Source organism: Panthera tigris, chromosome B1 (assembly GCF_018350195.1).
Source record: "Panthera tigris isolate Pti1 chromosome B1, P.tigris_Pti1_mat1.1, whole genome shotgun sequence".
In the NCBI taxonomy this organism is placed as follows: Eukaryota; Metazoa; Chordata; class Mammalia; order Carnivora; family Felidae; genus Panthera; species Panthera tigris.
The window spans coordinates 182,958,031-182,985,941 of NC_056663.1; the positions used below are offsets into that span (position 1 = coordinate 182,958,031).

Sequence of the window (27,911 nt, forward strand, 5' to 3'; positions counted from 1 at the left end):
CCTTAGTGAGTCAAAAAAAAAAAAAAAAAAAAAAAAAAAAGGAAGGAAGGGAGGGAGGGGTTGAAAAGAAAAAAGAAGGCAGCAAAAGACATTTTTCTCCCTACAGAAAATTTAGAAGGCCATAACAGTATAACCATCCACAATGGGATTTTTTTCCCACCTGTTCTTCGTGGGTTCTACTCTTGCAAATACATGCAACATTTAGTGTATAAAACATCTGTCTGGGAAGGGCTCCAGTTACCTGTTAACCACTGCCTCGGACAAGTGAACAAGAAACGTCTGACACTGAGATAGGTCAGAACCCCAAGAAGTGGCCATCAATGATTTCTGAGATGGAAGCTTACCCTACAGTACAAAGGGCCAAGGAGATTTTTAGTAGGAAAGGATATGAGAAAAATGGTTACATCAGAAGTTCCTGCCTCCAAAGAATAAGTTATGGAAAAATAAGTAATTTTCAGTGAAAAAAACCCACACAACTATTAAGCCAAAAGAACTTGAAATTTTAAAGCCACACTCTATATTGAGTCCTAACGCTCTAAAAATAAAACGTTCCACACACCTGGTATGTGGAGACAGGCCAAGCATCATACATCACATAGGTCCCATCACACGGAAGGAAATGGGAGGAGTAGAAAAAGCATGTTTCCCTTTCAAAGTTAGGTTCAGTGGGTGTCTCCCTACTTAGTCCTGACTCAGCCTATGCAACAGAAAAGCCTGAGAAGCAGTATCACGCAATTAGGCAGGACATGGAGGCCTGTGACTCTTCCTTAAGGCAAGTACACCCGAGAACGTAGTGATACCGCTAGCCCATTGACAACAGTTTAAAATATATTGCTTGCTGACTTGAGATTATTATTGCCGATGAAATTCCAAAGTAGTAAAAATACTCTCCCCACATTATGTGTATAAATGGATACCAAAAGACATGTACAAGAACATCTGTAGCATCAGACATAAGCCAGAACTAGAAACAACCCAAAAGACCAGTGTCAAGGATCAGATAAATTAAGGAATAATCATACAATAGAGTGCTATTCAGTAACCAAAGTGAACAAGCTATCACCATATATGTGATATGCTGATCGCGAGCAAAAGAAGCCAGACTCAAAAAGGCACAAAATTATATAAATCTGTTTATAGGAAATTCAAAAACAAGCCACACTAATGTGCAGTGTTCATCGGGATACGGGTTACCTGTGGGAGAGTAGCAGAGAGACCAGAAGGGGCAACAAGAAGGGCTTCCAGGGAGCTGGTAACATTCTTGCTTCATGCGTGTGATGGTCACACATGTATATTCACTTTGTGAAGATTCACTTTACTGTACGTTTACAATTTGTGTGCTTTGTTTCTGTAGGTTTATGACATTAATTTAGAAATATATATGTGTGTATGTGGGTATTATGCATATTTTTCTTAATTGTTTTTTGAATGAATGGCTGGTTGGGGCGGGGGGTGGAGAGAAAGAGTTCTTTCCTGGAATTCATTCCTATTGCCTTCAAATTTTATTTTAACATCAAAATTTTATAAGGCAGTGATTTTCTTTTTTTCTTTTTTTTTTTTTTTTAACGTTTATTTATTTTTGAGACAGAGAGAGACAGAGCATGAATGGGGGAGGGTCAGAGAGAGAGGGAGACACAGAATCAGAAACAGGCTCCAGGCTCTGAGCGGTCAGCACAGAGCCCGACGCGGGGCTCGAACTCACGGACCGTGAGATCATGACCTGAGCCGAAGTCAGCCGCTCAACCGACTGAGCCACCCAGGCGCCCCAAGGCAGTGATTTTCTAGTCCTGGGCTACACCATCCCAGGATGATATATTTCATATTAAGAAAAGTTAAATATCATGTCAACAGGCATGTAAGTCCTAACAAAATTGGTCTTCCTCCCTCTCCATCCAAATTGTAGATCAGATATTCCCACAATCTTCTCTATTTAGTAGGCAAAATATCAGGATCATCTGTGGCAAATCATCTACCACAAGATTATGTATTTTTAAAAAATCACTAACTATGAAATGTCATGGAAAAAATGCTGAATATGTACTAGGATTAAAATGTTCCCATTATTAATCTTAAAACTGGCTTCCTTTGCCTATCTAATCTAAAACTGAGAAAAGGAAGGAGACAGAAAATGGTTTAATTGTTTTCCTATATTCTGGTTATTTTTATCTTAATCATTTAACACACATTTAAGTGCCTATTGTGTGTTAAGCACTGCACTAGACTTGGAACATGTGGCAACAAATAAGACACACTGTCCCTATCCGTACAGACTACACTGTAACAGCAGCTACTAGAGGGCTGGCGTAAGGCTAGTACTGTGCCTGCATATCTCAACTGCATACACTTATCAGTCCTATAAGGTAGGTGCTATTATCCTCATTATGCAGATGCGGAAATTAGCTCAGAAAACTACCTTGCCCAGGCACCCGGGTGGCTCAGTTAAAGTGTTGGACTTTGGCTCAGGTCATGATCTCATGGTTCCTGAGTTCAAGCCCCAGGCTCCCATGCTGACAGCTGGGAGCCGGGAGCCGGGAGCCTGGAGCCTGCTTCGGATTCTGTGTCTCCCTCGCTCTCTGCCCCTCCCCCGCTCGCACTCAGTCTCTGTCCCTCTCAAAATTAATAAAACATTAAAAACAAACCAACAAAAAAACCAGAGCCAAAGTATAATGTTCATGGTTTTCCATATACTCTGCATTAAGATGGAATTTAGCTAACATGCGAACATGGGGCCAGGGATATGGATTTTATGCTAGAATTGTAAAGTGCGGTAACTGATCCTAAAACTTTCTACGATACAAGCACAGATGTGGTTTGCTTCAGTGAGGGGTCCACAAAAAACCAAAAAGGAAACCTTCTTTACCCTCCCAATGCTTCAGCTACTGACTAAATCTTAAAGGTAAAGGATAAAATTTTCTTCGAATACTAGAAAGTGAAAAAAATGCTGTTTAAAGCTATCAATACATAAAATTCAGTAAATCTAAAGACAATTGCCAGAGGAGCCACACCTTGGCTACCACACACATATGCATACAGACACGTGTGTGCCCACAAATGTATGTCATAAATTTGACATTTACTCTTACATTTTCCTCGCACAAGGAAAAATGTTACAATTGTAGTGGGAACTGTGTCTTATGACTTTACTATTTACACTATCGATCATAATTCTGCAAAGTACATTTTCTTCTGAGTTGAAAGGAACCAAGAATCTACACAAACATCTTCAGTAAACAAAGAGGTTTTACATTCTTCTTTTTTATGGTGATAGAAATTATACAAACACAGTACCAGCCCAACCTCCATCAAACCATGTTTGGCCAATTTCTTACATAGCCAAATCTCTAACACAGTTTGGTATTCTCAAGTATCTGAATTCAGCAGTGCATCCGCCTTTTATTTTCCTTGAAAAAACACGGACCAGAACATTTATGGATAGGGTAGCCAGAATAAGGTCTAATGAATAAAGGTAAGGCTAGGACTCGGGTTTATAAAGGAGTTAAGCAGTTTCAAAGAATCCTGTCCCTGAGGGCATAATAAACGATGCCAATCATAGGACACTGAATTAAAATGGAGAATTTTAATAAACAAAAATAATAAAATGATCAAAATTCATATGATCAGAATGGGAAAGAGACTTCCAAAATGTTTTTTTATAATACCATTGCATGAATAAGGAAATGCCTTTCAGCGTTGAGTGTTAATGCCCAAAACAATGCATTTAACAGGCCATAATATAATAAACCTGCATTTGTGGTAATGCCTAAACCACTCTGAAGAAGTGGTCTTAACCACAATTCAAAGCTTAAAAGATGGCTTTCTGCCAAAGTCTATCCGAGCCAGTAACTTGTCACGCTGCCTTCGTGCACCACTAGGACCAAAAACACGGACCCAGCAGCTAGTATCTGCTTCCTCAAGGCTCACAGGAGGCCCAGGACTCTGAAAGGTAATACGCAAGACAGCGGCACAGAAGTTGAGAGTGCAATCTGACGGCAAACTGCTTTGCCCTGGGTGGTAGGAAAAGCAGCCGAATACTCGAATCATCTGAGGACCTCTGCTCAGCATAAAGGAAAGGTTCTGAACTGGGAACGACCATGAAGTGATTAAAAGTATAGATCATCAGAAACTGATGGTGTCGAAGCACTAACACAGGAGCAAAAGCTGGGAAGCAACAAAGAAAACGAGAATAACCACCTTTAATAGGAAGAGGTTTCACTCACCATCTGAGTCATTCACGTATGTATGTACTTAGTGTTTTGCTGTGCTATGAATTTAAATTATGCAAACTGCAAAGCTGTGTTGTCAGAGTTAATTTACTGTCTAGTCGACGGCCCAACATCAAACTGTCTAACTAGAAAACAGGAGGATAGGTCTTCCTTAAAGATAAACTCTACTGCAGCCACTTAATTCTTAACATTCCTTTTACCAACTTCTACACCTGCATGCTCCCTGAAGACATGTCGTTTCTCTACAGTAGTCTTCTCATTCTTTCCTTCTGTCATAAACAAATCATTGACTAATGCTGCCAACTGTATCTCAAATTATCTTCTATATTTCCATTCCCCGATTCCACAAGGCTAAAGGAAGCTCTCATTACTACTTCTATCCACAGCTTCCTAAACTGGCCTCATATAGAACAGAGAAGTATGTAACAACAAATAGCATGTATCTCCTTATATATGCTGTCACTTAATTCTCATTCATAGCCCTGACCTGTAGGCATTATTTCAAACTTAGAAAGAAAATTGAGCTCAGAAAGTCACAAGGCAGGACTTTCTCCTACCTCTGACTATGCATCGACCATACTAAGGTCAAGATAATGAGACCCACACATAAATACATAAGGAAGCCATACTCTGGTCCTTAAACTGCTTCTTTATCTTCCCAAAATAAGGACTTTTTTTCTCCCTAATTCACTGATAAATTAATGTCTATTTTCTTTTTTCATTAAACAAACCACCCATCATATGAAAATTTAATGTTTCAGAAAAATCATTTTTTAACTTGTAAACTATTTCTCAGCAAACAAAAACTGTTGAATCTCAAGAATGAAATGCTGTAGTAATCAAACTAGAAAATATGAAACAATGCCACTAGGTTAAATAAACCAGGGAAATCTGATGTGTTAACAGCTGTAGGGATTAGTGGAATCCAGAGCCTTTAAAGAGCTATAGGAGAAAAAAAAATGCCAACCTGTTTCCTCAATAAATCAGATAGGCACAGTGGATTTTTTTAGGCCATAACTTTTATGCTGAACAACCTTTTTTTTTTTTTTTTTAAATAGAAGTGTGCATAAGAGAAATATGGCCAAACCTATAAGCTTATATTATTCACATTAAAGTTGGCTCAAGTGTGTATAGTGTTAACATCAAGTTTTCAAACATAAGCCTGTAGACAGTATGTGTTCACTAACCCAATAAACCAGAATAATAGCAAGTCATATGTTAAAAAAGAAAAAAAGGTGGCAAAACCAAAAAAAATTATGGAATAGTAGCTCTTAAGCTATAATATTATTTAGATGAACTATTCTGAATTAAAAATAATCATGAACAAATTGATCTGAAATTAGAACACTATTTTCCACATTGGAGAAAAAAATTATAGTCTCCCAAATAAGTCAATTATTAAATTTACAAGTTTTATAAAGGAGAGAAAGGAACTATTTTACCAAGTCCAAAAACCTAAAACGATGACTAATTTCCTCATGTTAATTAAACTATCTACTTTTCCTAAGGAGAATGTCCTGCTATAGTTTACTATTACTTGCTCAACAATACCAATGTTCCTTAATGAGCCATGTTGACATCTTCAAAAAAGTATTAATCCATGTTTTTGATAGATTCTTATCAAGATCTAAATGGGGCTATAAACAATACTCCTGAAACAAGGTACTTAGAAGTCCATGTTCCTTTACACAGTTTTGAGGAATCTAACTGATAGGAAAACTTACATATACCAGGTATAGGTCTCCAGCAATTTCACCCAGGCAATTTTTCATTGTAGTTTCAATAATCAAATACTAATATAAGATCCATTATGTATAAGCCAATAATATTGATGCAACTGACAAATTAACTTCCTGGGCTTTTTTCTTCTTAATGTTTATTTATTTTTGAGAGAGAGAGCAAGTGAGCGAGGAGGGTAAGGGCAGAGACAAAGGGAGACACAAAATCCAAAGCAGGCTCCAGGCTCTGAGCTGTCAGCGCAGAGCCTGACATGGGGTTCGAACCCACAAACCACAAAATCATGACCTGAGCCAAAGTCGGGACACCCAACCGACTGAGCCACCCAGGAGCCCTTAACTTTCTGGGCTTTTTAAATGATGGTGGTTCCTAGGTATGAAGGAAAGTTTAAGACTAAAATTAGATCCTTAATTCTAAGTATAAATTTGAACTTTGGAATGAAAATCAAAGTTAAAGGGGAGTCACAGTTCTAATTGTTGATTTTTTTTTCCTGGTTATCCCTCAATGCCTTGGTTTGGTTCCAGTATTCCTCAAGAATTAATCCGACCAGTCTGGTCATTATACTCAACAAATCTTTTAATCTGACAGAGGAATACTACTTGTCCTGGGGTCAACCCTTTTGACTTCTGGACAACTTGCTAGGACCTACATTTTATACTATTTTTATAACATCCTCCTTTCTCTCACTTGGTCTGCCCAGTTCTCACACTCAAAAGCACTGTTCACACATTATTTTAAACAGGAAGACTGCAGAGCAAATATTCCTGTTTGTTAAGGCTGCATGTAAAACAGAGAGGAGGTTGTGGGGTAGGAAGAGAAGAAAGGATACAGAGAACACTGGGATGCAACAGAGCAGTGAAAAAGAAGAGAAAAGGATTGCCTGAGGAAGTGTCAGAGCCACCAAGCTGAAGAGAAATAAAGCAGTAATGGAGTGTCTCGCGGCCATAAAAGGGCAATTGTCCACCTCCTAACAAACTAAATCTGGTCAATCCCAAATATGGAAATGTTTTAGTTCAAATACAGAGCTTTTCTTCTGTGGGATACGAGCATAGATCACAATCATTCTTTCCCTATTAAAAAAAAAAAAACAAAAACTCACACTTGGAGATCTACCATTGTGAGAAAAATCTGTTGAATTATTGTATAAACTATTTCCAAGACTTGTTCCCCCAAAGTCCTGGTCTTTCTAACAAAAAACCACTCTAGCCCTTTCACAGTTATTCGAGGGCTTCAGTCTCCTCACTGTAAAATACAAACGTTAATTGTAACAACCTGGAGAGCTGGAGGGGGCATTTTGTAAGTCCAACACTCCTTAAATACTAGCTATTATGCGCTCAAGATTTTCTCGGTCTTTAATACAAATTCTAACTCAGAGTTCAGTGACAATAAAACTGAAGAAATTAAAATCATTTCAAAATGTGATTACTTCCTTATATACCCACACTCATTCTCTCCGTTTGTAAATTAAGAAGTTGGCACCTAAGAAATGGTCTGTCCTGCCATGACAGGTCAAGTGCATGTTAATAACCTCTATTACCAAAAGTTCGTTCACTTAACAAGTATTTACTAAGTACCTGCTATGACTAGTCACTGTCTGGGGGCAGGGGATACAGGAGTCAACAAAACACAGTGTGACTTGTGGGGGTAGAGAGAGTGGCATTGAAAACTGGTTCTCGGCGGCTGGAGCCACAGCTTTTACTTCAAAAGTCAATGTTCCCAAAGGATTTTACCTGCTCCAAGTCACCACCTGTACCTGCCTTGTCCCTGCCCCAGGCCACAATTTCCCACTCACAGATTACTTTGTCCACAGGAATTTTAACCAAAAAGGAATTTTCACAAAGGTAAATTTCATGCAGACTTGATTAATCTAGCCGCTTAGCTGCTACTATCAGCACTTGCAGCACATTTTTAATCACCTTGGTCCTCCCATTGTTGTAACGAAACACAAAAGCACTCCACCAAAGTAAATGCTCTGAAAACATACTTTGTCCTAACGACCACCCCAAGAGTTCCTCCCCAGGATTCCTTATAACAAATAATCACAGAGCGCAAGCGTGTGAGCGAGGGGCGGGCAGAGTGGGGGAGTGGAAGAAGGCAGCTGTCCTTTCCGATCGCTATTTTCCAAAGTCGTACATTTCCAGTCATTATTTTTAAAGAGTATATGCTGATGTGACGGTTGTTAAAGCAACACCTGACGACTTGTGGGCGTCATCTAAAGCTGCCATTATTTTATTTGCAGTTCACTCGCTCTGATGTGTAAGAACCTGGCCACATGGCTGATAAGGTCTCCATAATGAAAACCGTACCCCTCATTTAAGCAACAGGTTTGGGATGTGTGCACATTTCTGGCTCACCTACGCACTAGTCTCCCCATACTCGCCTAGCAGTTCAATATTACAAGATAAACTGATTTCTTTTTTTTTTTTCACAAGCAAGATATTCCCCAATTTTCATGACAATTACTGACCTAGTATATTCCACTTCAGTTAGGTTCATGCTTGAGATAGGGTTCTAAAGTATTCTTTTAATAGATATCCCAGATTCCAGAAACAGGCAAAATGGCAATGTTTTTCAAAGTACTATAAATTAGCTTGAGAAAGTGCCTAATGCTAACAATGTTATTTATACAAAAGATTTTTAAAACTTTGTTATTTTCATAATCTAAAACATTTTTTTAAAACACTCTCAAAGCAGCTAATCTTCATTCTTAAGAGAGTTTTTGACTTGTTTTTAGTAACCAAAAGTATCCTGGAACCATATCTAATAATTAACAGTAATTTATGAAATGTTCTTTCTTCTAATCCTAGATATGTGGTTGGGGCCATCTGTGGCCACTGCTCTCAGTTCGAGGCCAACTAAACTAGAATACAGTTTAGTTTCTTTCTAAACTACATGTTAGGAGGAAAAATCTACCAAAGACAAAGGATACAAGTTGCTGTCATTCTCATGCATGCTGGTAACTAAAGTAAAGGGACATAGTTGTGAAGAAGAAATAAATGCCAGGAAGCAACACCATGAAACTTTGCAGTCTCAACAGGAGAAGCAGCATGAGGAAGAGAGAGGAGGTTGGGAATAAACCGGACTAAAATAATGATGAAGAGCCAAGCGATGCTGTTGATGAGGGTAGGAAGAACTGAACAATCTGGGAGAAGGCAAGGTCGGGTGGGGAGTGGGAGGTTTTGGGGAAATGGAGTAATGGAAAAACGGGATTAATTTTCCCATTCTCTGAATCCACAGGCTGTTTTCTGCCTCACCACTAGCAATTTACCCCTGCACACACTGGTGCAAAGACAACCTACCATCAACGGCGTACTTAATCCCCTGGTTGCGGGGGTGGGGGGGGTGGGGGAGGGTGGTGGTTACTACTTTATCTTCTGTAATTTCAAAACATGATTTCTAAGTTTAGTATATCGTACCCAATTCAGAGCAGGAACTATGTATGTCTGACTCAAATTCCAAGAACTTGCAAAGAAAGATGAATTGTGCTTATCATCTTTTGGCCTCCTATTCTGGCAAAGATTTCTTCCATTTTTCAACTCCCAAGTGGAGAAAGCTAATATACAAATTCCATTGCTATGAAACCATTTACCAGAAGTCTTCATTCTCTTATTGTTTTCTAGAGAGAAACTGTATTTTAGACACAATCCTAAAACATACACATGCTGATATTGTCCTACTTTGAAGCTTTATTTTAAAATATTCACCAGAAACTCTGTGATCACCTTCAACAAATATATAAAACAAATATCTGCCTGTTAGCAGGACACTGCAGTGGACACAGGCACATATACAAAAAAATAAAAGGTCTAACATTTAACTACACTAAATATTATAATCTATCTGATTTATGCTTAATCTTTTTGCAACATTAAACTTATGTCTATCTTCTGAATTGAAGCAGCACCTGTTTATTACATGCAAAGTCCTAACATATAAGGAATGAGAAAATGAACTGGGTGGGTTTTAGTATCTATCATCAGGTGTTTGGGTTTGTTTTTTTTTTTTTTAATTGTATGGGCCACTTTCATCAATGTAAAGTAAGAGTAAATTCGTCCTCAAGCAGTATATATTATAAATTTCTTACCTAGGAGACTTTAAATACTTACCAGGGCAAGCTCACACCTGTTCACACATACCAATAACATGACAAAAAACAAAAACAAAGGGGCACCTGAATGGCTCTTGATTTTGGCTCAGGTCATGATACTGGGGGTCATGGGACCAAGCCCCACATAGGGCTCTGTGAGGAACATGGAACCTGCTTGAGATTCTCTCTCACTCCCTCTTTCCCCTGCATATGCACCATCTCTCTTAAAAACAACAACAACAACAACAAAAATGTTTCACAGCTCATTAACTATAACCTACCATCAGAGATAAGACCACCGACTGAACTGACAATCCTGTTTTAGATATCTGAAGTCTTCTGGCCGGGGTCAGTTTGGCAATCTAGATTTGTAAGACTGAGCTTCATACAATTTCCCAATTGATCTTTACCAGTACTTAGGTCTCTGCAATCTGGCACATATACATGCCCCTAAAACAAAAGTTTTACAAAGCCATATTGTGGGATACATTAAGACATTTGCTATTCTGTTCTTTTCCGCTTCATTTAATTAAGGGGGAAAGGCAGTAACTTATTAATTTGACTCCAGAATAGGCTACTACTGGCAGTTTGAAGATCACTGATCTATAGATGATAAATACCAGAATGTATGCCAAGGGGCAGTATACTTGATCACTCTACTTGATAAAACACCCTTGATTAATGCCACTCAAAAGCCATTATGTTCTCCTATTCTCCTCTACTCCTTAGATACTCTCCTATAATAACCTTCACTTCAAATGAAAGGGATCGTAAGGGGATCCTTGAAGGTAATATAGAGCACGACATACCATTACAAGCCACAGACTGGAACGTATCCTGGTTATTTCTTAACAAGGTGAAACAAGACAGACCAATAGCATCTGTGACCATGGTAGGCACACTTAAAGCAATCCAATCAACATAAATGTGTATACATTTTATTTCAGCATTTTAAAAACCTGAAACAAAATATTTTTTAAATAGCCTTTTCTATAGCCCATGCTCTCTGATATTTTATTTTCTATTCTAATATGTGTCTTAATGCTGATCATAACCCATTAAATCAATTTCTTGACCCGCTAATGAATGGGTTGAAACCTGCAATTTGAAAAACATAGCTTTAGAGAATGCTCTACTTGGGCAGAATTAGAGGACCATAGATAAATTACCAGTCTCTAGTGACCACCTTTCACTGATGAGAAAAAGCCCAAAGAATTGAAAGCATCAGTCAAATAGTGATTGTGCATTTAGCTCTAGGAAGATCATGTGAGAAAGTGTAAAAACTCAAGGCAAGAAAAATATGTTAATAGCATTCCCCCCCCTCCCAAACCAGGTTCCTGATCTGGCATTTGATAATCATCTGTTACTCAACAATGGCTTCCTACCCAGCACTGTGTGTATAATTTATTTATATAGATATATAACCTATATATGGATATGTACATGTACATACACACACACACACATATATATACACACACATATAAAATGCACTAACATAAATTATATAATTATGTGTACTTATGTTACTATATTTTTAATATATAAACCTTTTTTCCATATCATTTTTACAACCTGTCAAAATAATAAACTAAGTGTTAGATCTGAAACATAGGTCAGTTGGCACTAGAGTGTAAGCTCTTAACCACTAAGTTACAAACTTTTCCAAAGGGTTCCCAACTCTGGTCTCTGCATCAAGAATCCTCTGTGGAGTTAAAAAAAAACAAAACAAAACAAAAAACAAAAAACAGATGCCCCATGTACTACCCCACAAAAAGAGATTTTTAAAGCTGAAATAGCAAATATTATAAAGAAATACATTTTATAAACAATGTATTCAATATCATCTCCAACCCATGTCAGAAAAGATCTTTTTAGAGAGTAGATACTATTGAACTGAATGATTGCCTTGGTTAATAAGCAGCCGACCTTACCTCAAAACTTGATTACACTGCTGTCATTATAGGCTAGAATTTAATATAAAGCCCTTTTGTCTTATGTTTAATAACTAAATTCCACCTAGAATTTAACTGCTAACCTGTCAAAAGATCTTAACATAAGGTAGCCCAACTGATAAAAATTACAGACTGCTCTAGTATATTTCTATTAAATTTATCTATCAATGATTTAAACTGTTACCTTCCCAATATACTTTCCTTCATTACCTAAGAGATGAAGAATTCTGAACCCAGTACAACAGTAATAAACTCTGCGTTCTTCCTGGGTTTATTCACTTCCACCATCCCTAAGCAAACATTTAGCAGGAAGCACGCCATACAAAAGTAGGAGGTTTCCAAGGTTTCAAATAATTAAAAAGTAGTTTTGACTACATCAGTCAAATAAAATGTATGAACACAAAAACCCTAACAATTTTTGATGGTTAAGTGGGTAATATGAAACCTAGAATTACCACTATTAGCAACCACAAATAACAGTGGGACTACATACCACAAACACGTGAATGATTAATTAGAGAAGCAGTAACAATCACTGTTAATAAGAAGACACTCATTTTCCTCTCAGGAAAAATTATTTGTAAAAGACAAAAACAAGCATGAACTATAAATGGTCCAAGTAAGAATGATTTTGTTTAGTCAAATTAAGGCTCCAACTAAAGCATTTAACCAACTATTTCCTGTTCAGGCCATGAAATGACAGCACGGCAGACAAACTAGTCTACGATGCAGACCACAGAGCTTATTACAGACTAATACATGAATAATTCCTAAACTATTTGGTAAAAGAAATTACAGCCCATCACTATTCAAATCCAGGGAAAATATCTATCCCAGTGTCTTCTATAACCATTTCTTGGGCCGGGGGTGGGGGTGGGGTGGGGAGGGGAGGGAATCATTCATCAAGCTGGTAATAGATACATGGGGTTTTTTTTTAACAAAAGAAAAAATACTATCACCATAAATCCATAACCACATCTATAATCTAAGTATTAAAATCTCTTTAACTATGTGACAATTAAATATAGAATCACGAGCGTTCATTCTATCCATGACCCTGGGGTCACTGGGAGATTTCTAAAGCATACCTTTTAATCCACGCCATGGTACTTCAAGAACATGTTAAGGTAAGTCACAGCTTGGAACACTTCGATGCACCTCAAAACACCTCAGCCAGTGTATCTGTATCATTCTCCTTTCCTTTTGAGATCATAATGGTTCCGAAGAACTATAACGCTTCCATTTGAATGATAGTCTCATAATTTCAATGACTTAAAAACAAAAACAAAAAATAAGGACTTAAGTGTTGGTATGTTAAGCCACTGGTGCACTGTTAACTGCTGCCACGACTAACAAAAACAAAGCTGCTGCTGCTACCACGGAAGTCATTTTTTAACGTGAGGCCTCATTATGGATGAGAAGGAATACATGCTTAGCAGTTGGCGCGACAGCTCTGGCTTTATGGAGATCCAACAAAACCCCACCAAATCTCTTTGCCCCAAGTGATTCTTCAGTGTTCTTTTCACGAAATGAAAATAATCTAAAAGACAGATCTGAACACTTGGTGGGTGCCTCTGATTGACCAGCTCTTCTATTCTGTGTTAAGAGAGAGCTGAAAATAACCCACACAACCTGTATAAGAGGGAACTCATTAGTAAGCACAGCAGAGGGTCCTGTCCCACCTGATGCTAACATCGCTAAATCTTTTTAATTCCATGGAAGTCATTACGCTGAAAAGAGCTCCAGTTCGTAAAGCTTACTTTTATAAGAGTATGCACGTATCAATGAACAACACATGGCTAACTACCAAGTGGTACTGCTGCTCTGTGGCTGCCCTGGCAGGCTTCCGTCCCGCGGTCCTCACTCCCACCCACCTTTCTTATATAAAATACTTAAAACACTTCATTATTCAAGTGATACGATAAGTTTATATGCCACATTGTAAATCTAAGAATTCACTCTACTTTTGCCTCAGGTTTGGCAATCTGTAACAGTCACCAGAAGGAGTACTCAAGCTACACAGAGAAAGTAAAACTAACTGACAATCAATACGCATTTGTCATAAAGCAATTAAAATTACTTTAGGATGACTGAAATAAAAGCAAGCCATAAAAAGGGCTTCCAAAGAAAAAGAGTCACCGGAACAGGTCTGTGATGCTCTGGGTCTACAGAACAGCTCGTGTGAAGGTAAAAGACAAGAAATGGAAAATGACAAAATTTCCCAGCCAGCACTAAAAAGTCTGTGTTAAGGAAAAAGTGGAACTATTTCCTTTTTGCAAAAGTAGATTCAATTGATGAAAACCTTTCAAAGTCCGATGTCAGAAAATTACATATTTTTGAGATTTAGATTTATTGCAGGTTGTGGACAACGCAGATAACAAAATACAGGTCTCTCTTCAGAAAGCTGATGACAGTGACAAAACTGCATAGAGGAAAGAACTCTACCAGGGTAGGCAGGAAGAAGCTAATGAAGAACACAATCAAGGGACCCGGTCCAGTGAAATCACTAGAGCCACGGTAGTCTTTCTGAACAGATTGTTTTACCACGCAGTGGAACCCCCCTGCCCCTTCTCACTTCACCTCAAGGCCTCCTGACGGGCCAATAGATGTTACAACTCCCTGGAAGGGCGCTCGCGCTGCTTCCTATACCCTGCTCCTCCAAGTAAATGCGTCCTACACACAACTACTAGCTTGATATTCCTGAAGGACAGCTCCTCCCTTGCACGTAAAAATTAATGCCAACCATTGGGAAGTAGGGCAAAATATAAATACATTAGATAAAAAAGAATCAAAGCCTAGGTCCGAAGCTCTTACTCATTACGTCGTTTCATTTTTAGAACCTCATTTTATAGAGGACAAAATGGACACTGTGGCCAACTAACTGACCTAAGAAAGCAAGCAGTAAAAGAACTAGGACCTAAATCTAGACCTTTTAGCTAGAATTTCAGCACTTATCTGTTACGATATTGTTGCAGAATATTGCTGGGGGAGTGGGGGTCCTGAGGCTGACATCCGTTGTCATTATGCCAAGAACCGTGCAAAGCACCACTGCTATTTCATCCTGGTCTACCACGCCCGGACTGAGGAGTTAGTTGCCTCCTTCTGCAGTGGGGAGGTCGGGCTCAGAGATTATTTAAGCAATCTGCTACGCCAATCTATCTTCTAGAGTAAGTCAGAAGAAATCAAGTCCAACACTTACGTTTGTTTTTCAACCTGGCTGATATAACAATAATTTAATTTTACATTTTTTTTCAACGTTTTTTATTTATTTTTGGGACAGAGAGAGACAGAGCATGAACGGGGGAGGGGCAGAGAGAGAGAGGGAGACACAATCGGAAACAGGCTCCAGGCTCCGAGCCATCAGCCCAGAGCCCGACGCGGGGCTCGAACTCACAGACCGCGAGATCGTGACCTGGCTGAAGTCGGACGCTTAACCGACTGCGCCACCCAGGCGCCCCTAACAATAATTTAATTTTACAAAGCCTTCTTCACTCAAAACCCAGTCAAACATACGTAAATAGATCTGTAGCCATGGTTTATATGTACACTTTGTCAAGCCACTAAGGATTAGAATCAGACATATACACTAAAATCAGAAACTCCATTTGAGTCCTACAAATGAAATCTAGTATTTCCATGAAGTTATACACTTAAATATCTTTTCAAGAGGACTTGGAAACCACAGTAGTTATCAACATGAATTTTAGATGACCAAAGAAAAGTGAGCAATGAAAAGTATTTTCCTTAGGAGGATACATGCCAGGATGCCCGGCTGGCTCAGTCAGCAGAGCATGTGACTCTTGATCTCAGGGTCATGAGTTCAAGCCCCATGTAAGGTGTGGAGCCTACTTAAGAAAAAAAAAAAAGAGGGTACACTGCCACATTTTTCCAAACAGGTCCTGTCTCATAAACTGCTACCAGTATTAGCCTCATGGAAAGAGATATTTACTAGCTCAGAGAGGGGAGGCCATTCAGTCAGGTTATCAGTAATTAAAAATACAAACAAAACAAGCCCCCTCCCCAAAAGTAGATGGACAGCTCCCTCCAATACTTCAAAACATTATTAAACTAAAAAAGAAACAAAAAGGACCGAAGAAAAATCCGCCAAGTTAAGGAAAGGAAACTCCTAAACAATTTCAAATTTGAATGGAAACCATGCATCCACACTACATTCCAAAACTAACTGCAGAAGCGATCAACACAACTACTACGGCCACTGTTTGGTAAGTAGTTAGATGACTCAAAGAAACCATTTTATACACTGCTGAAACAAAATCCTGCAGAATTACTACATTTAAGAGTCAAACTATTACAATAAAAAACTTAAAGGTCTTTTTAAAAATATCTTCATCGGGGCGCCTGGGTGGCTCAGTCGGTTGAGCGGCCGACTTTGGCTCAGGTCACGATCTCGCGGTCCGTGAGTTCGAGCCCCGCGTCAGGCTCTGTGCTGACCGCTCAGAGCCTGGAGCCTGTTTCAGATTCTGTGTCTCCCTCTCTCTGACCCTCCCCCGTTCATGCTCTGTCTCCCTCTGTCTCAAAAATAAATAAACGTTAAAAAAAAAATTAAAAAAAAATATCTTCATCAATAACACTAACCCTTCTGTATAACTCATCTTACAAGCATTAATATCCAAAATAGTGGATTACAATAGGAATGCCCCTCAGAAATTCTGATGTGCAACTATATACTTTTTAATTGTAAAATTAGTGTTTTAATTAAAGACTCTATCAACTGTCTACAAAATATTTCACTTCTTATAAAAGAGACAAATATATTTCCATGCCAGTCGTTACAGCCTCCTTCACTATGCTATGTCCAATAGGGAAACTGTTATCTTTATCTTTTTAAACGTATTATCTAACTACCAAAGACCTGGAACAAACTAGGCACTAATGACCTAAGTATGTGAAAATGTTACGCACCACACTTTGGATACATGATTGACAACTAAACAAAGAATGTTCATGATGGGGGGCATGTCTGATATACTCTAAAAACATAGTAAGTATAGAAACATTTGAGGGGCGCCTGGGTGGCTCAGTCAGGCGTCCGACTTCGGCTCAGGTCATGATCTCATGGTTCATGAGTTCAAGCCCCGTGTTGGGCTCTGTGCTGACAGCTCGGAGCCTGGAGCCTGCCTCGGGATCTGTGACTCCCCTTCTCTCTCTGTCCCCTCCCCAACTCATGCTCTGTCTCTGTCTCTCAAAAAATAAAGAAACATTAAAAAAAAGATTAAAGGGGCGCCTGGGTGGCGCAGTCGGTTAAGCGTCCGACTTCAGCCAGGTCACGATCTCGCGGTCCGTGAGTTCGAGCCCCGCGTCAGGCTCTGGGCTGATGGCTCGGAGCCTGGAGCCTGTTTCCGATTCTGTGTCTCCCTCTCTCTCTGCCCCTCCCCCGTTCATGCTCTGTCTCTCTCTGTCCCAAAAATAAAATAAAAAACGTTGAAAAAAAAAATTAAAAAAAAAAAAAAAAAAAAGATTAAAAAAGAAACATCTGGGGGCGCCTGGGTGGCTCAGTCGGTTAAGCGTCCGACTTCGGCTCAGGTCACGATTTCACAGTCTGTGAGTTCGAGCCCCGCGTCGGCTCTGGGCCCGGAGCCTGCTTCCGATTCTGTGTCTCCCTCTCTCTCTGCCCCTCCCCCATTCATGCTCTGTCTCTGTCTCAAAAATAAATAAAAACGTTAAAAAAAAATTAAAAAAAAAAAAGAAACATCTGAGTAAATGAAAGAAAATATTTAGGAAGGGCTTATACACTGCAATGACAATATTAAGGACAACAGAGACTTTAAAAGAAGATAGTTTGACATAGGACATTTTTGACTGAATTCTGTTTTGTTTGTAACTACTGAATACAATGCTTATGAAGGTAGATTAGCACTACTGCTAAAGGGTAAACTTCAAAAAATTAGAAACAGATGCCAGTAACTTCAAATTTTTAGGTTTTTGTAAATAGACTCACATAGTAATTTGAAATGACAATAATGAATGCATTCTGATGTTCACTGCAATATTACTTACTAAGAAAGGAATGAGAATTTCTTTCCAACACAGGAATAGTTAAATTATGCCATATCCACACAATGGAAATAACAGTCAATGATACTGAAATTTATAACATGGTAATATGCTAATTATATACAGTTACTTAATTATATATAGTGTTTTCCCACATTGTGTATCTTTTTAGATATTTTAACAAATATAGAGAATTATAAATACAACATTTATAAATATCTAAGTTCCATGACATCAAGAACCATTTCAGATGTACCTCTAGCACTTATCACAGTGTCAGAGAGGTGTCTTCACACAGGAGACAATGAAGCGTGGTGGTTAGAACGGGCTCTGAAGAAAAGACTGCCTGGGTCTGAATCTGAATCCCAGATCCACAACTTACGAGCTAGCTATGCAACTTCAAGCAAGTTAATCATCACTAGGCACCTGAGCTTCTCCTTTTGAAAAATTGGGATAAAAATACCATTTGTGTAATGGAAGAAAAAAAAAATGAGTTAATACATGTAAAAGCTTTAGAACAGTATCTGGCACATAATTCTGCCCAAATGAAAGGAGACAGAGGATGAGAAAGAGAAGCAGTGGGTTCTCAAATACCTAAGTAAATGAATGGATACTATCTTTACAATATAGATAGAAATGCTAAAAGCATACATAAATATTAAATAAGAGTTTTCCAAACTTTGCTTACCATCACCAAAAGTAGGTTTTTATACATAACCTGATACGCACTCAGAAATATTAACTGTATCCTATTCTGTCATGATTTAATTTAAATGCTAGTTGTAACCCAATAAATTGATTTCATGCCAACTAGCAGGTCACTGTCTAAATCACAGACTCTTAAATTCTCCTTTATTTCTGTCCTTCAACTTTATGTTTCTAAATAAAGGGCAAGAAAATTTACCCATTAAATCAAGAATCTAAGGTCAGAAAATACTCCAAAAAAGTTTTTGATCTGTCACATATTTTTGTTTCCTTCTTTCTCAATTCTACTCTTTACATTTAAATGACGAGAAATCTCAACAGAAAATTTAAGAGATCATTAAAAGGTGATACAGAAATTTGCCAGCTTTTAACATACGGAGGTAGAGTTACTCTTGAAGAAATTAAGTTTGGACGACAAAAGAACATAAAATTAAGAAAGTTATGAAAGAATACAGGTTGCTGCGTTTGGGGTTTAGCTGGACAACTGCATTCCCACAGGGTCTTTTCCTGATCCAGCTTCTTAGCTTCTCCTACCCATACAAATACAATGTACGTTCTAGCCATAGTGGAACTTAGAGATTTCTCAGAACACACAATGGTGTTTCAGATCTCTGGACCTCTTCACATGACCCCCAAACTGCAGGAGCAGTGTGTGAAATAGACTTTAACATCACAATGACAATATAAGAGTAAAGGAGAGTCTGGGTGGCTCAGAGTGTTAAGCATCCCAACTCTTGATTTCAGCTCAGGTCATGATCTCAAGATCTTGAGATGGGGCCCCACATTGGGCTCTGCACTGAGAGTGTGGAGCCTGCTTGGGATTCTCTCTCTCCCTCTTTCTCTGCCCCTCCCTGGCTCATGTGCTCTAAACAAACAAACAAACAAACAAACATACATAAATAAATAAAGGAGACAAAAAAAAAAAAAAAGAAAGAAATAGGTGAGACCAGAAGTGAAAAACAAGTTTTTTTTTTTTTAATGTTTTCAGCACCTACAACGTATGACATACTGAGCCAAGTTGGTATTTTTATATAAATCCTCACAAGCTTATTGTATATAAAAATATTTTGAGAAAACATGGTATACTGAATTGATGAAGCAAAGTCTTTTAAATTATGTAACATAATTTACAGGATGTGTTCTACAGACACTTGAATTTTAAACAATTTCTGTCAACCAAGTCTTGGAAACAATCTTGTTATATAATGACAGAAAATTAACCACTGCTATTATCAAAAGTATGAAAACCACACATTCTAGGAAATTTCAACTTTAGTTTTTGCCAATGCTAAAGAGGATTATAAACCTAAAGTTAAACCTAACTTTGAGTAATTTTCAAAGAATCTTTCCAAGAATCATAAACTCTCATGATTCCCATCCTGATAATAAAACTGTACTTCCTTTTCCAATTAGGGATAAGAGAACATCAGAACCTACAGCTAAGAGGCTAAACTCAAGATCAACTAGGCTCAATAACTAAAAGACATTGTGATACAGCAATTCTGGAAGATGGAATATTCACCTAATTTTACTTTTGAGGAACTCCCAACTGGGAAAACTCTTTTCTTAAAACGTATATCCTAATCTTCGGTAACACTGATAAAAACTTCCATCAAAGTGGCTGAGGCTGCTGCTACTCTTAAAATAGTAAACACCCGGGGCACCTGGGTGCCTTAGTCGGTTGCGTGTCCGACTTCAGCTTAGGTCATCATCTCATAGTTCGTGAGTTTTGAGTCCCACATCAGGCTCTGTGCTGACAACTCAGAGCCTGGAGCCTGCTTTGGATTCTGTGTCTCCCTCTCTCTCTGCCCTCCCCCTGCTCACGCTCATTCTCTCTCTCTCTCAAAAATGAATAAACTTAAAAAAAAATTGAATAAACACCCAGGGTTTAACCACGATATGCCCCCATATTTCTGCTAGAATTCTAGATGACACAGTATATATACACAGGTATAATTTAAACATAATTACACACAGGCATGCGCGCGCGCACGCACACACACACACACACGCGCACACACACACACACCCCTATCCTTTTTCAAATGGATCGGTGTTAGCAAGTTGTTACCTGTCCCAGAGACCAAAGCTAGGAGTGGGGGGAAAGTGGAGAGGGACATGAAAAACCAGTAGTTCAAAAGTGCTGAGTAAAGGATGTTAGGGAAGCAAAAGCAGTAGCAGCAAACTAAATCAGCTCATAAACACTACTATACACTTATTCAAAACAAGCAAATCAACAGAAGCTTCTTTCCGTTCTAGGACTTGGGAGGAAACTAAGAAATGCTAAAGAGCCTGAGTCAAATTTACCTCTACTTTCTTCATACTTTTTATGTACGTACACATTTATGAGTTTACGGGTGAACTGAGCTTCTATTAGCTCCTTCAGCTTAGCTACTTAGGTCCCTTTTTCTTTAAAATAAAATGCAAATTTTGGTGACTTGAAAAGAGCGTGTTGTCATGAGTAACACAAGAATGTGCTGATCAAGTTCTGCAGTCGAGTCAGGAGTCACAGGTTAGACACTTACTGAACACGTGACGTCTCACCCATCACAATCTTGGTGGCTAATACCTGCACAAAACTGCAGTAATAATGCTTCTATAGGAAAGCATTAAAAAACACTGCCTGCCTGTGGAGGCATAAACATTTACGGACTCTGGAAGCACAATTTGGGAATCAGTTACGTCGTCTGCCAATGCCACAATTCTAGAATCAAAATAAAACACTTTCCTAGGAATGTTTTAATTTAATGTTCAAGAAGTACTTATGATTTAAGTTTGAAAAAATTTTCACACTTAATGTTTATTCCAATTATGCAGGCGATGATCCAGTCTGTGGCTCTAACTCATCATGCCTTCAAGCATTCTCTCCTTTCTCTTGACAAATTCATTAGCTCAACAAATATTTGAACAACTACAACGTGGCAGCCGTTTTTAAGCACTAAGGATACTTGACTGCACAGATCACACCAAAATCCAGCACAGAGTTAACACTGTAATTAAGAATTCCATATGGTGGTAAATGCTATGGAGAGAAACAGAGAAGAAAAGGACAAGGAAGACAGGATACGGGGTGCAACTTTAACTAAACCCTCACCGAGGTCGTATTTGAGCCAAGACCTGAAGGAGGTGGCGAAAGCGGCAGGTCCAGGACTCCTGAAGCAAGAGGCCAGTGTGGCTAGGACACAGAGGCTGCAGGACAATGGATCAGACGAGCCACTGTGTGAGGGTGAGGGAGTATGGGTAGGGGTGCGCATGCACCTGTTCTTGGGGCCACCACGGATCACCAAGGCCTCAGCTTGTTACTCTAAATTTTGAGTCAAGGAAGATTAAGATCTAAGCCAAGGAAGATGAGCATGAGTCTGGCTGGTGAGCAGAGAAAGATGGTGAGACATAAGGGAAGAAGAAGCAGAGACAAATCAGGCAGATACTTAACTATGTAGGTAAAGATGACGGAGCCTGACACCAGGGTGGAAGCAGTGGAAATGTCACACGTGACAAAAACTACAGGCATATTTTACATCTTTTTAGAGAGAAAGAAAGAGAGAACACATGCTCATGTGAGCAGGAGAGGGGCAGGGGGGTGGGGAGAGAGGGAAGGAGGGAGGGGGGAGAGAGATTGAGAGAGAGAGAGAGAGAGAGAGAGAGAGAGAGAGAGAATGAATATCTTAAGCAGGTCCACACGGGGCTGGATCCAATGATCCTGGGATTGTGACCTGAGGCTCATCGGCCAACTGAGCCACCCAGGTGCCCCTGGGCATATTTTAACGACAAAACAACATCTGCTGACACACTGGATGGCAGAGTTGGAGGAAAAAAGGAAGAGGCCAATGGTGACTCCAAGGTTTCTTCTAGCCTAAAAAACCAAAGGATGGAGTGAGTTACTGAGCTGGGCAAGACCGCAGATTTGAGGGCGGTTTCAGTAGTCTGATGTGGACATACATAAACTGGATACGCTCAGATATTCTAATAGAGTTTAAAATTACAGTTTATCAGAACTTTCTGCCAAGGGTAGGGAGATGTGACAAGTCAAGTTAGTCTCTTTAGTTCCTTCTTGCGGTTGGATTAGAAAAAAAAAAACAACTGATGAGGTAAAAGTATTCTTTATTAAACAAGTGTTCTGATAATCTTCATATTTTAATTATGCATCCTGGGCCATCTGCAATCATCAGTATTAAATAAAAGATAAAGTGACAAGAACATTTAAGAAAATGTCTAATAACAGAGACTAATTTAAGGGAGATAATCCATAGTCAAACACTGTAGATGTTAAACAATAAAGGCAATTTCAGCTAAGAACAGCAACCTATTATCGGATGCTCTCCAGCTACTAAAATGCCTCAGTCTCAAACCCACAGATTAGAAATAATAAGTTTAACAGTAACACGGAGTGCTTTCCACATGCTAAGCATCTCATTTAAATTACCAATTATCTTCCATTAGCTTACCTGTTACAGTGGGACTGAAAGAAATTATTAAAGCTAAGAGCTGTCCTATAACTTTAGCCATCCTAGGAAGAACCAGTTTAAGTCTCCAGACACTCCTTTTAATCTGTTGTTTTAATTTTCCATTTCCCATCTTCATCTATATTTTGTATTCTCTTCATGCTTTTCAATTTTCCAATGCCAAATGCTATGCAAGTTTGACATGCAACAAACAGTATGTGTGGGTGTATGTGTTGATAGGAAAGGAACAGCAAGGAAAAGCATGTGTGAATGAGTTCCAAAACAACACATTTTTCTGAAATGGAACTACAATGAAATGTATTAATAAAAGTTATAATTCAGATGGTGAGCCTATAATTACAACTCTGCTACAGAGCAATGGACTGCAGAGAGCTAGGGAAGTAAATACATGTTTTCTAGAGAGTAATGAATAAAAAGAGCAAGGAACCTCCCTCATACACTTATTCTCACTTCTCTGTTCTCATTGTAATTTCAATTAGAAAATTATTATGACAGCCATCAAGATTCTGGAGGCAGTTTCACAATTAACAGGTAACACCTTCTCGGTGTTCACCTCTCTTCTATGAAACCTGTGTCATTTAGGTTATTTCATCAGATGCAGGGACTATTTTATTTCATCTACCTAATAATTCAAAATTCTTTCAAAAACAGTTCCTCGGTTAAACAATAAGCAGGCTAGAACATCTAGTACAATACCTTCTCTGTGTTTTGGGCACTTCAAAGTGTACAAAATTTTGTACGTATTGCCTAATCCTCACAATATTCCAATAATGATATTAAAAGCCTGCGGTCCTCTAAATCCAGTTTATGCTATACCTTGGATCATCACAGTGTCTGCCCACTGGTAGGATAAGCATTTGGGGTCATTTTTCCAATAGCCATAATATGCAGGAGTTGTAAAAAAGTGAGATCTTTTGTAATCATCTTTGGCAACAAACACTATTTTCTAGTAGTGGATCTACACAAGAGTACCGTGGTTGTACAGGTTTATGAAACTCAATTTTACTGTATTCACACTCTAATAAAACAAAATAAGACCTATCCCCTCCCCCCAAAAACCTCAACAAAAACAACTCAAGTGTCCACTGGCAGATGGATAGATTTTTTAAATGCATATGCACAAATGGAATACTATTTTGCCATTAAGAAGGAAAGACATTCTGACGCATGCTATAAAATGGATGCTTGGAGACATTATGCTAAGTGAAATAAGCCAGTCACAGAAGGACAAATAATGTATGACTCTACTTACAGGAGGGACCTGAAGCAGTCAAATTCATAGAGACCAAAAAGCCAAATCATGGTTACCAATTTACTTACCAGGGCTCAGGGTAAGGTGGGAAGGAGACTTATTGTTTAATGGGCTTAGAGCTGCAGTTTAGGAAGACAGAAGAAGTTCTGGAGATAGACGATGGTGATGGTTGTACAACAATATGAATGTACTTAATGACAGTGAACTATACAATTAAAAATGGTTAAAATTTTAAAATTTATGTTACGTATATTTTACCACAATAAAAAAAACTGAACATACCTTATAGAAATATATCAGTGGATAGTAACTTATTTTATTCCTTATATTTTAATAAAAATTTCCCTTATTTTTCCTCAAACCTAGGTTTTTCCCAAACCTATTTCTCATTCTATTTTTGTTATCTTCATAAAAGGTGCCACCTAGGCACTCGGGGAGCCACAACATTCAATCTTTTACCTTCTCATCCTGAGCCACTAAGACTGATTTTAAATCTGCACCACTGCTTGAATCTGATTTTTTCCTCTCGTTTCTAAGGCCGCGACCTTCATTATTGCATATGATCACTGTAACAGCCTCATAGCCAATCTCCCATCCTCAAAAATCTAGCCTTCATAGTTACTGCTCTTAAAATACAGCTCACATGAAAACCTTTTGAAAGGCTTCCATTGTCTACTCAAGTTTAAAGTTCTGAACACATTAAAAAATACTTTGTTATTTGGTCCAGCCTAGGTTTCTGGACTCATCTTCCACAAGCCCTTCTTACTTCCTATATTCTACATCAGATTCTATACTCCTTGTTTCCTCACCATACCAACTAGGCTCTCCTGCCTCCATGCTTTTACTCATGCTTCTTTATCGGTGCAGAATCCCCTTTGTTTCCATTCCCATTGAATTGTATTCACCAACTCTCATATACTGTTATAAATATGGGTGCGAGTAATATAAGCTTTTGGAGAACAATTTTGGCAGCATCTATCAAAACTATAAATGTGTTATGTATCCTGGCAATTCCACTTCTAAGTATGTCCTGCAAAAATATTCATGCATATGTGCCACACAAAGATATTTACTACAGTGTTGTTCCTAAAAGAGAAATCTAATTGTACACCGAACAGGAAGTGGCTAAATAAATTCCATTACACCTATATTATGGGTATGGAATACCACACAGATTTAAAACAAGAGTGAAGTAATCCTAAATACATGCCAAGAAAAGAACGCAAGAATTACATTTTAAAAATAAACATAAGATAGGAATATGAGACCATCTGCCCTGAAGAAAACCCAAACTATATGTATGTACATTAAACGTGTAAGTACACAGAAAATTGTCTGGAGGAATATGTTCTAAATTTTTAACAGTGGTTACCTCTGAGGAAGAGAGCAGCATTGGAGACTTCTAGACTATCATCATAATGACACAGGAATATATTCTTGTATTAACTGTGTTACACTTCAATAGGTTACAAATAAGCAGGAAGCACCTACACAGACAGGTAAGACAGACTCTCCTGATCTATCTGGCCTGATTTAGCTCCTACTCTATTTAGCCAACGGTACCAAACTTAACCGAATGGCAGTGGCTGTCTGGAGAAGCGCAGGCAGCCAACCTTGGCACAGATTAACCTTGGCTCTCACAGCTGTCAGTACCACACTCAGGTTCAGTTCGAGCAGAGTTGAGAAAACAGATGCATTCTCACTGGGCCACTACTCAGGCTGACTTTTCAACTGACTTTCTATTTTCTTCCAGTCAAAGAATGTTTGTAAACACTGGCACTCCTGGCTTTTGAATCAACTTAATCTGTCTCCAAAGAGAACCACATCCCTACTGGGAGGGGCAGAGGACAGAGTCAGTACATAGGTATTCCTGCACAAAATCTGCCTCCAGATTTCCAGAACTCATCTTCCTCTAGCATAATTTAAAAGTTTAAAAATAAGAAGAGGAAGAAGAAATCCTTTGAGTTTTGCTAAAACCCCCAGTCTGAATGAACTTCTTCTCCTGTACCTCAAGGTTCCTTGTGAAATGTCTCTATTATAGGAGCCACTGTATTCTCCTGGCATCCTGCAGTTAGTTATGAGCAATGACAGATTCTGCACTACAGCCCAAACTACTGAGGACGAAACTTTAACTCATCTTTTACAAAACTGAAGGTGTTCAAAATTCTTGCCTGTACCAGGTGTTTAAGAAATGACTGTGAATAGAATTTGCTGAAAACATTTCAGTGCATGATACCAGACAGTTCGCAGATGGGATATTTTTAACTTCAGAAATAAAAATCTCAACAGGCAACATCAATTTTAAAAAGACTGAGTAGTAAGTTTTAAATGGAGCTCCATATCAACTTATCGGGCAAAATGAAAGCTTCGAGTTGGAAGAGAATATAAAACGTTCAATGGCATTTAAATGAAAAAAAGTCCATCCCTATTGTAACCTAAGGAAAAAAACTTGTTTGTAGCCCCTTCACGTCATAAGAGCCTAAATATAGTCACAGCTTCTGCATATTCTGATTATTTTATCAGTTTACTATACAAATCTTTGCCAAAAAATGAAAATACAAATCTCATTTACTACATTTTATATATATCCTTTCCTTGTGACCTACATTTGATGATAAAAACACAATCCTGTCTTCTCTTATTTTATATTAAATAAAACTGATCAAGATGTAAAAATTATTGGAAATGTTAAAACTTGCTGAAAATATTCCTTGGTAGTGGTACGTTAGGTCATGCTCTGAAGAATATTCTGAATTATAACAGCTAACATTTATTAGTAAACTTGGTGTGTAAAAAAGATTGTCTAGTATTATCTCATTTACTTACTACCAACTCTGTGGGTAGTATAATAATTCCATTTTATAAATACAGAAATTGAGGCTTAAAGAAGTCAAGTAACTTGCAGAAAGTGACATTTCAATGGCAGAGCCAGAATTCAAAGTCTGGTCTGATTCCAAAACTAATACTCACCTGCCACTCACCATATGCAATTTTATAAATCCAATCAAAACAAAAATAAACTCTGTTCTGCTACAATGTATCTCCCTTTGCTGTGAATTACTTCTCAGGAGACTAGAAACAGGGAAATAAAGCTAGTATAAAAGGAAGTCATATTGACATTAACATGATTTTTCCCAGCATATTAATGTTTTAAGGCAACTGGAACAAGCTTTTTCACAATTAGAGAGAAAACCTTAGCAAAAGATGAGTATTTTAAGGAAAAAAACCCTGAAAAATCTACAAAAGTACTTTTCTTCCTTGTAAATAGAGGTTGATCTAGTGGCTTCAGGAATTGTTACTCTTTTGGCTAAATTAACCTATTTGGCAAAACAAAGCTGCCTGTGAAGATGAAGAAACTGCAAAAAAATTCCACCTGTATTCAAACAATGGATTGATGAAGAAGGCTACACACCTCGGATTCAATTTTTAATTTTAATGAATGGTCTCTTGGAAGCAATGCCCTTCTAGAACTTA

General features: G+C 38.3%; 1 protein-coding gene across 4 annotated transcripts in view; it reads right to left on the minus strand.

Annotated features, from left to right (window-relative positions):
- Positions 1 to 27,911, minus strand: part of RBPJ (recombination signal binding protein for immunoglobulin kappa J region) — a 103,864-nt gene that overhangs the window by 54,168 nt on the left and 21,785 nt on the right. The window contains exon 2 of one of the 4 annotated variants that reach the window (XM_007091126.3): positions 13,091 to 13,273. The exons of the other annotated variants lie outside the window; for them this stretch is intronic. Within the exon in view, the coding sequence (XP_007091188.1) occupies positions 13,091 to 13,107 (17 nt within the window). The 5' untranslated portion in view covers positions 13,108 to 13,273. The remainder of the gene's footprint in view (positions 1 to 13,090; positions 13,274 to 27,911) is intronic. 4 annotated transcript variants of the gene reach the window in all.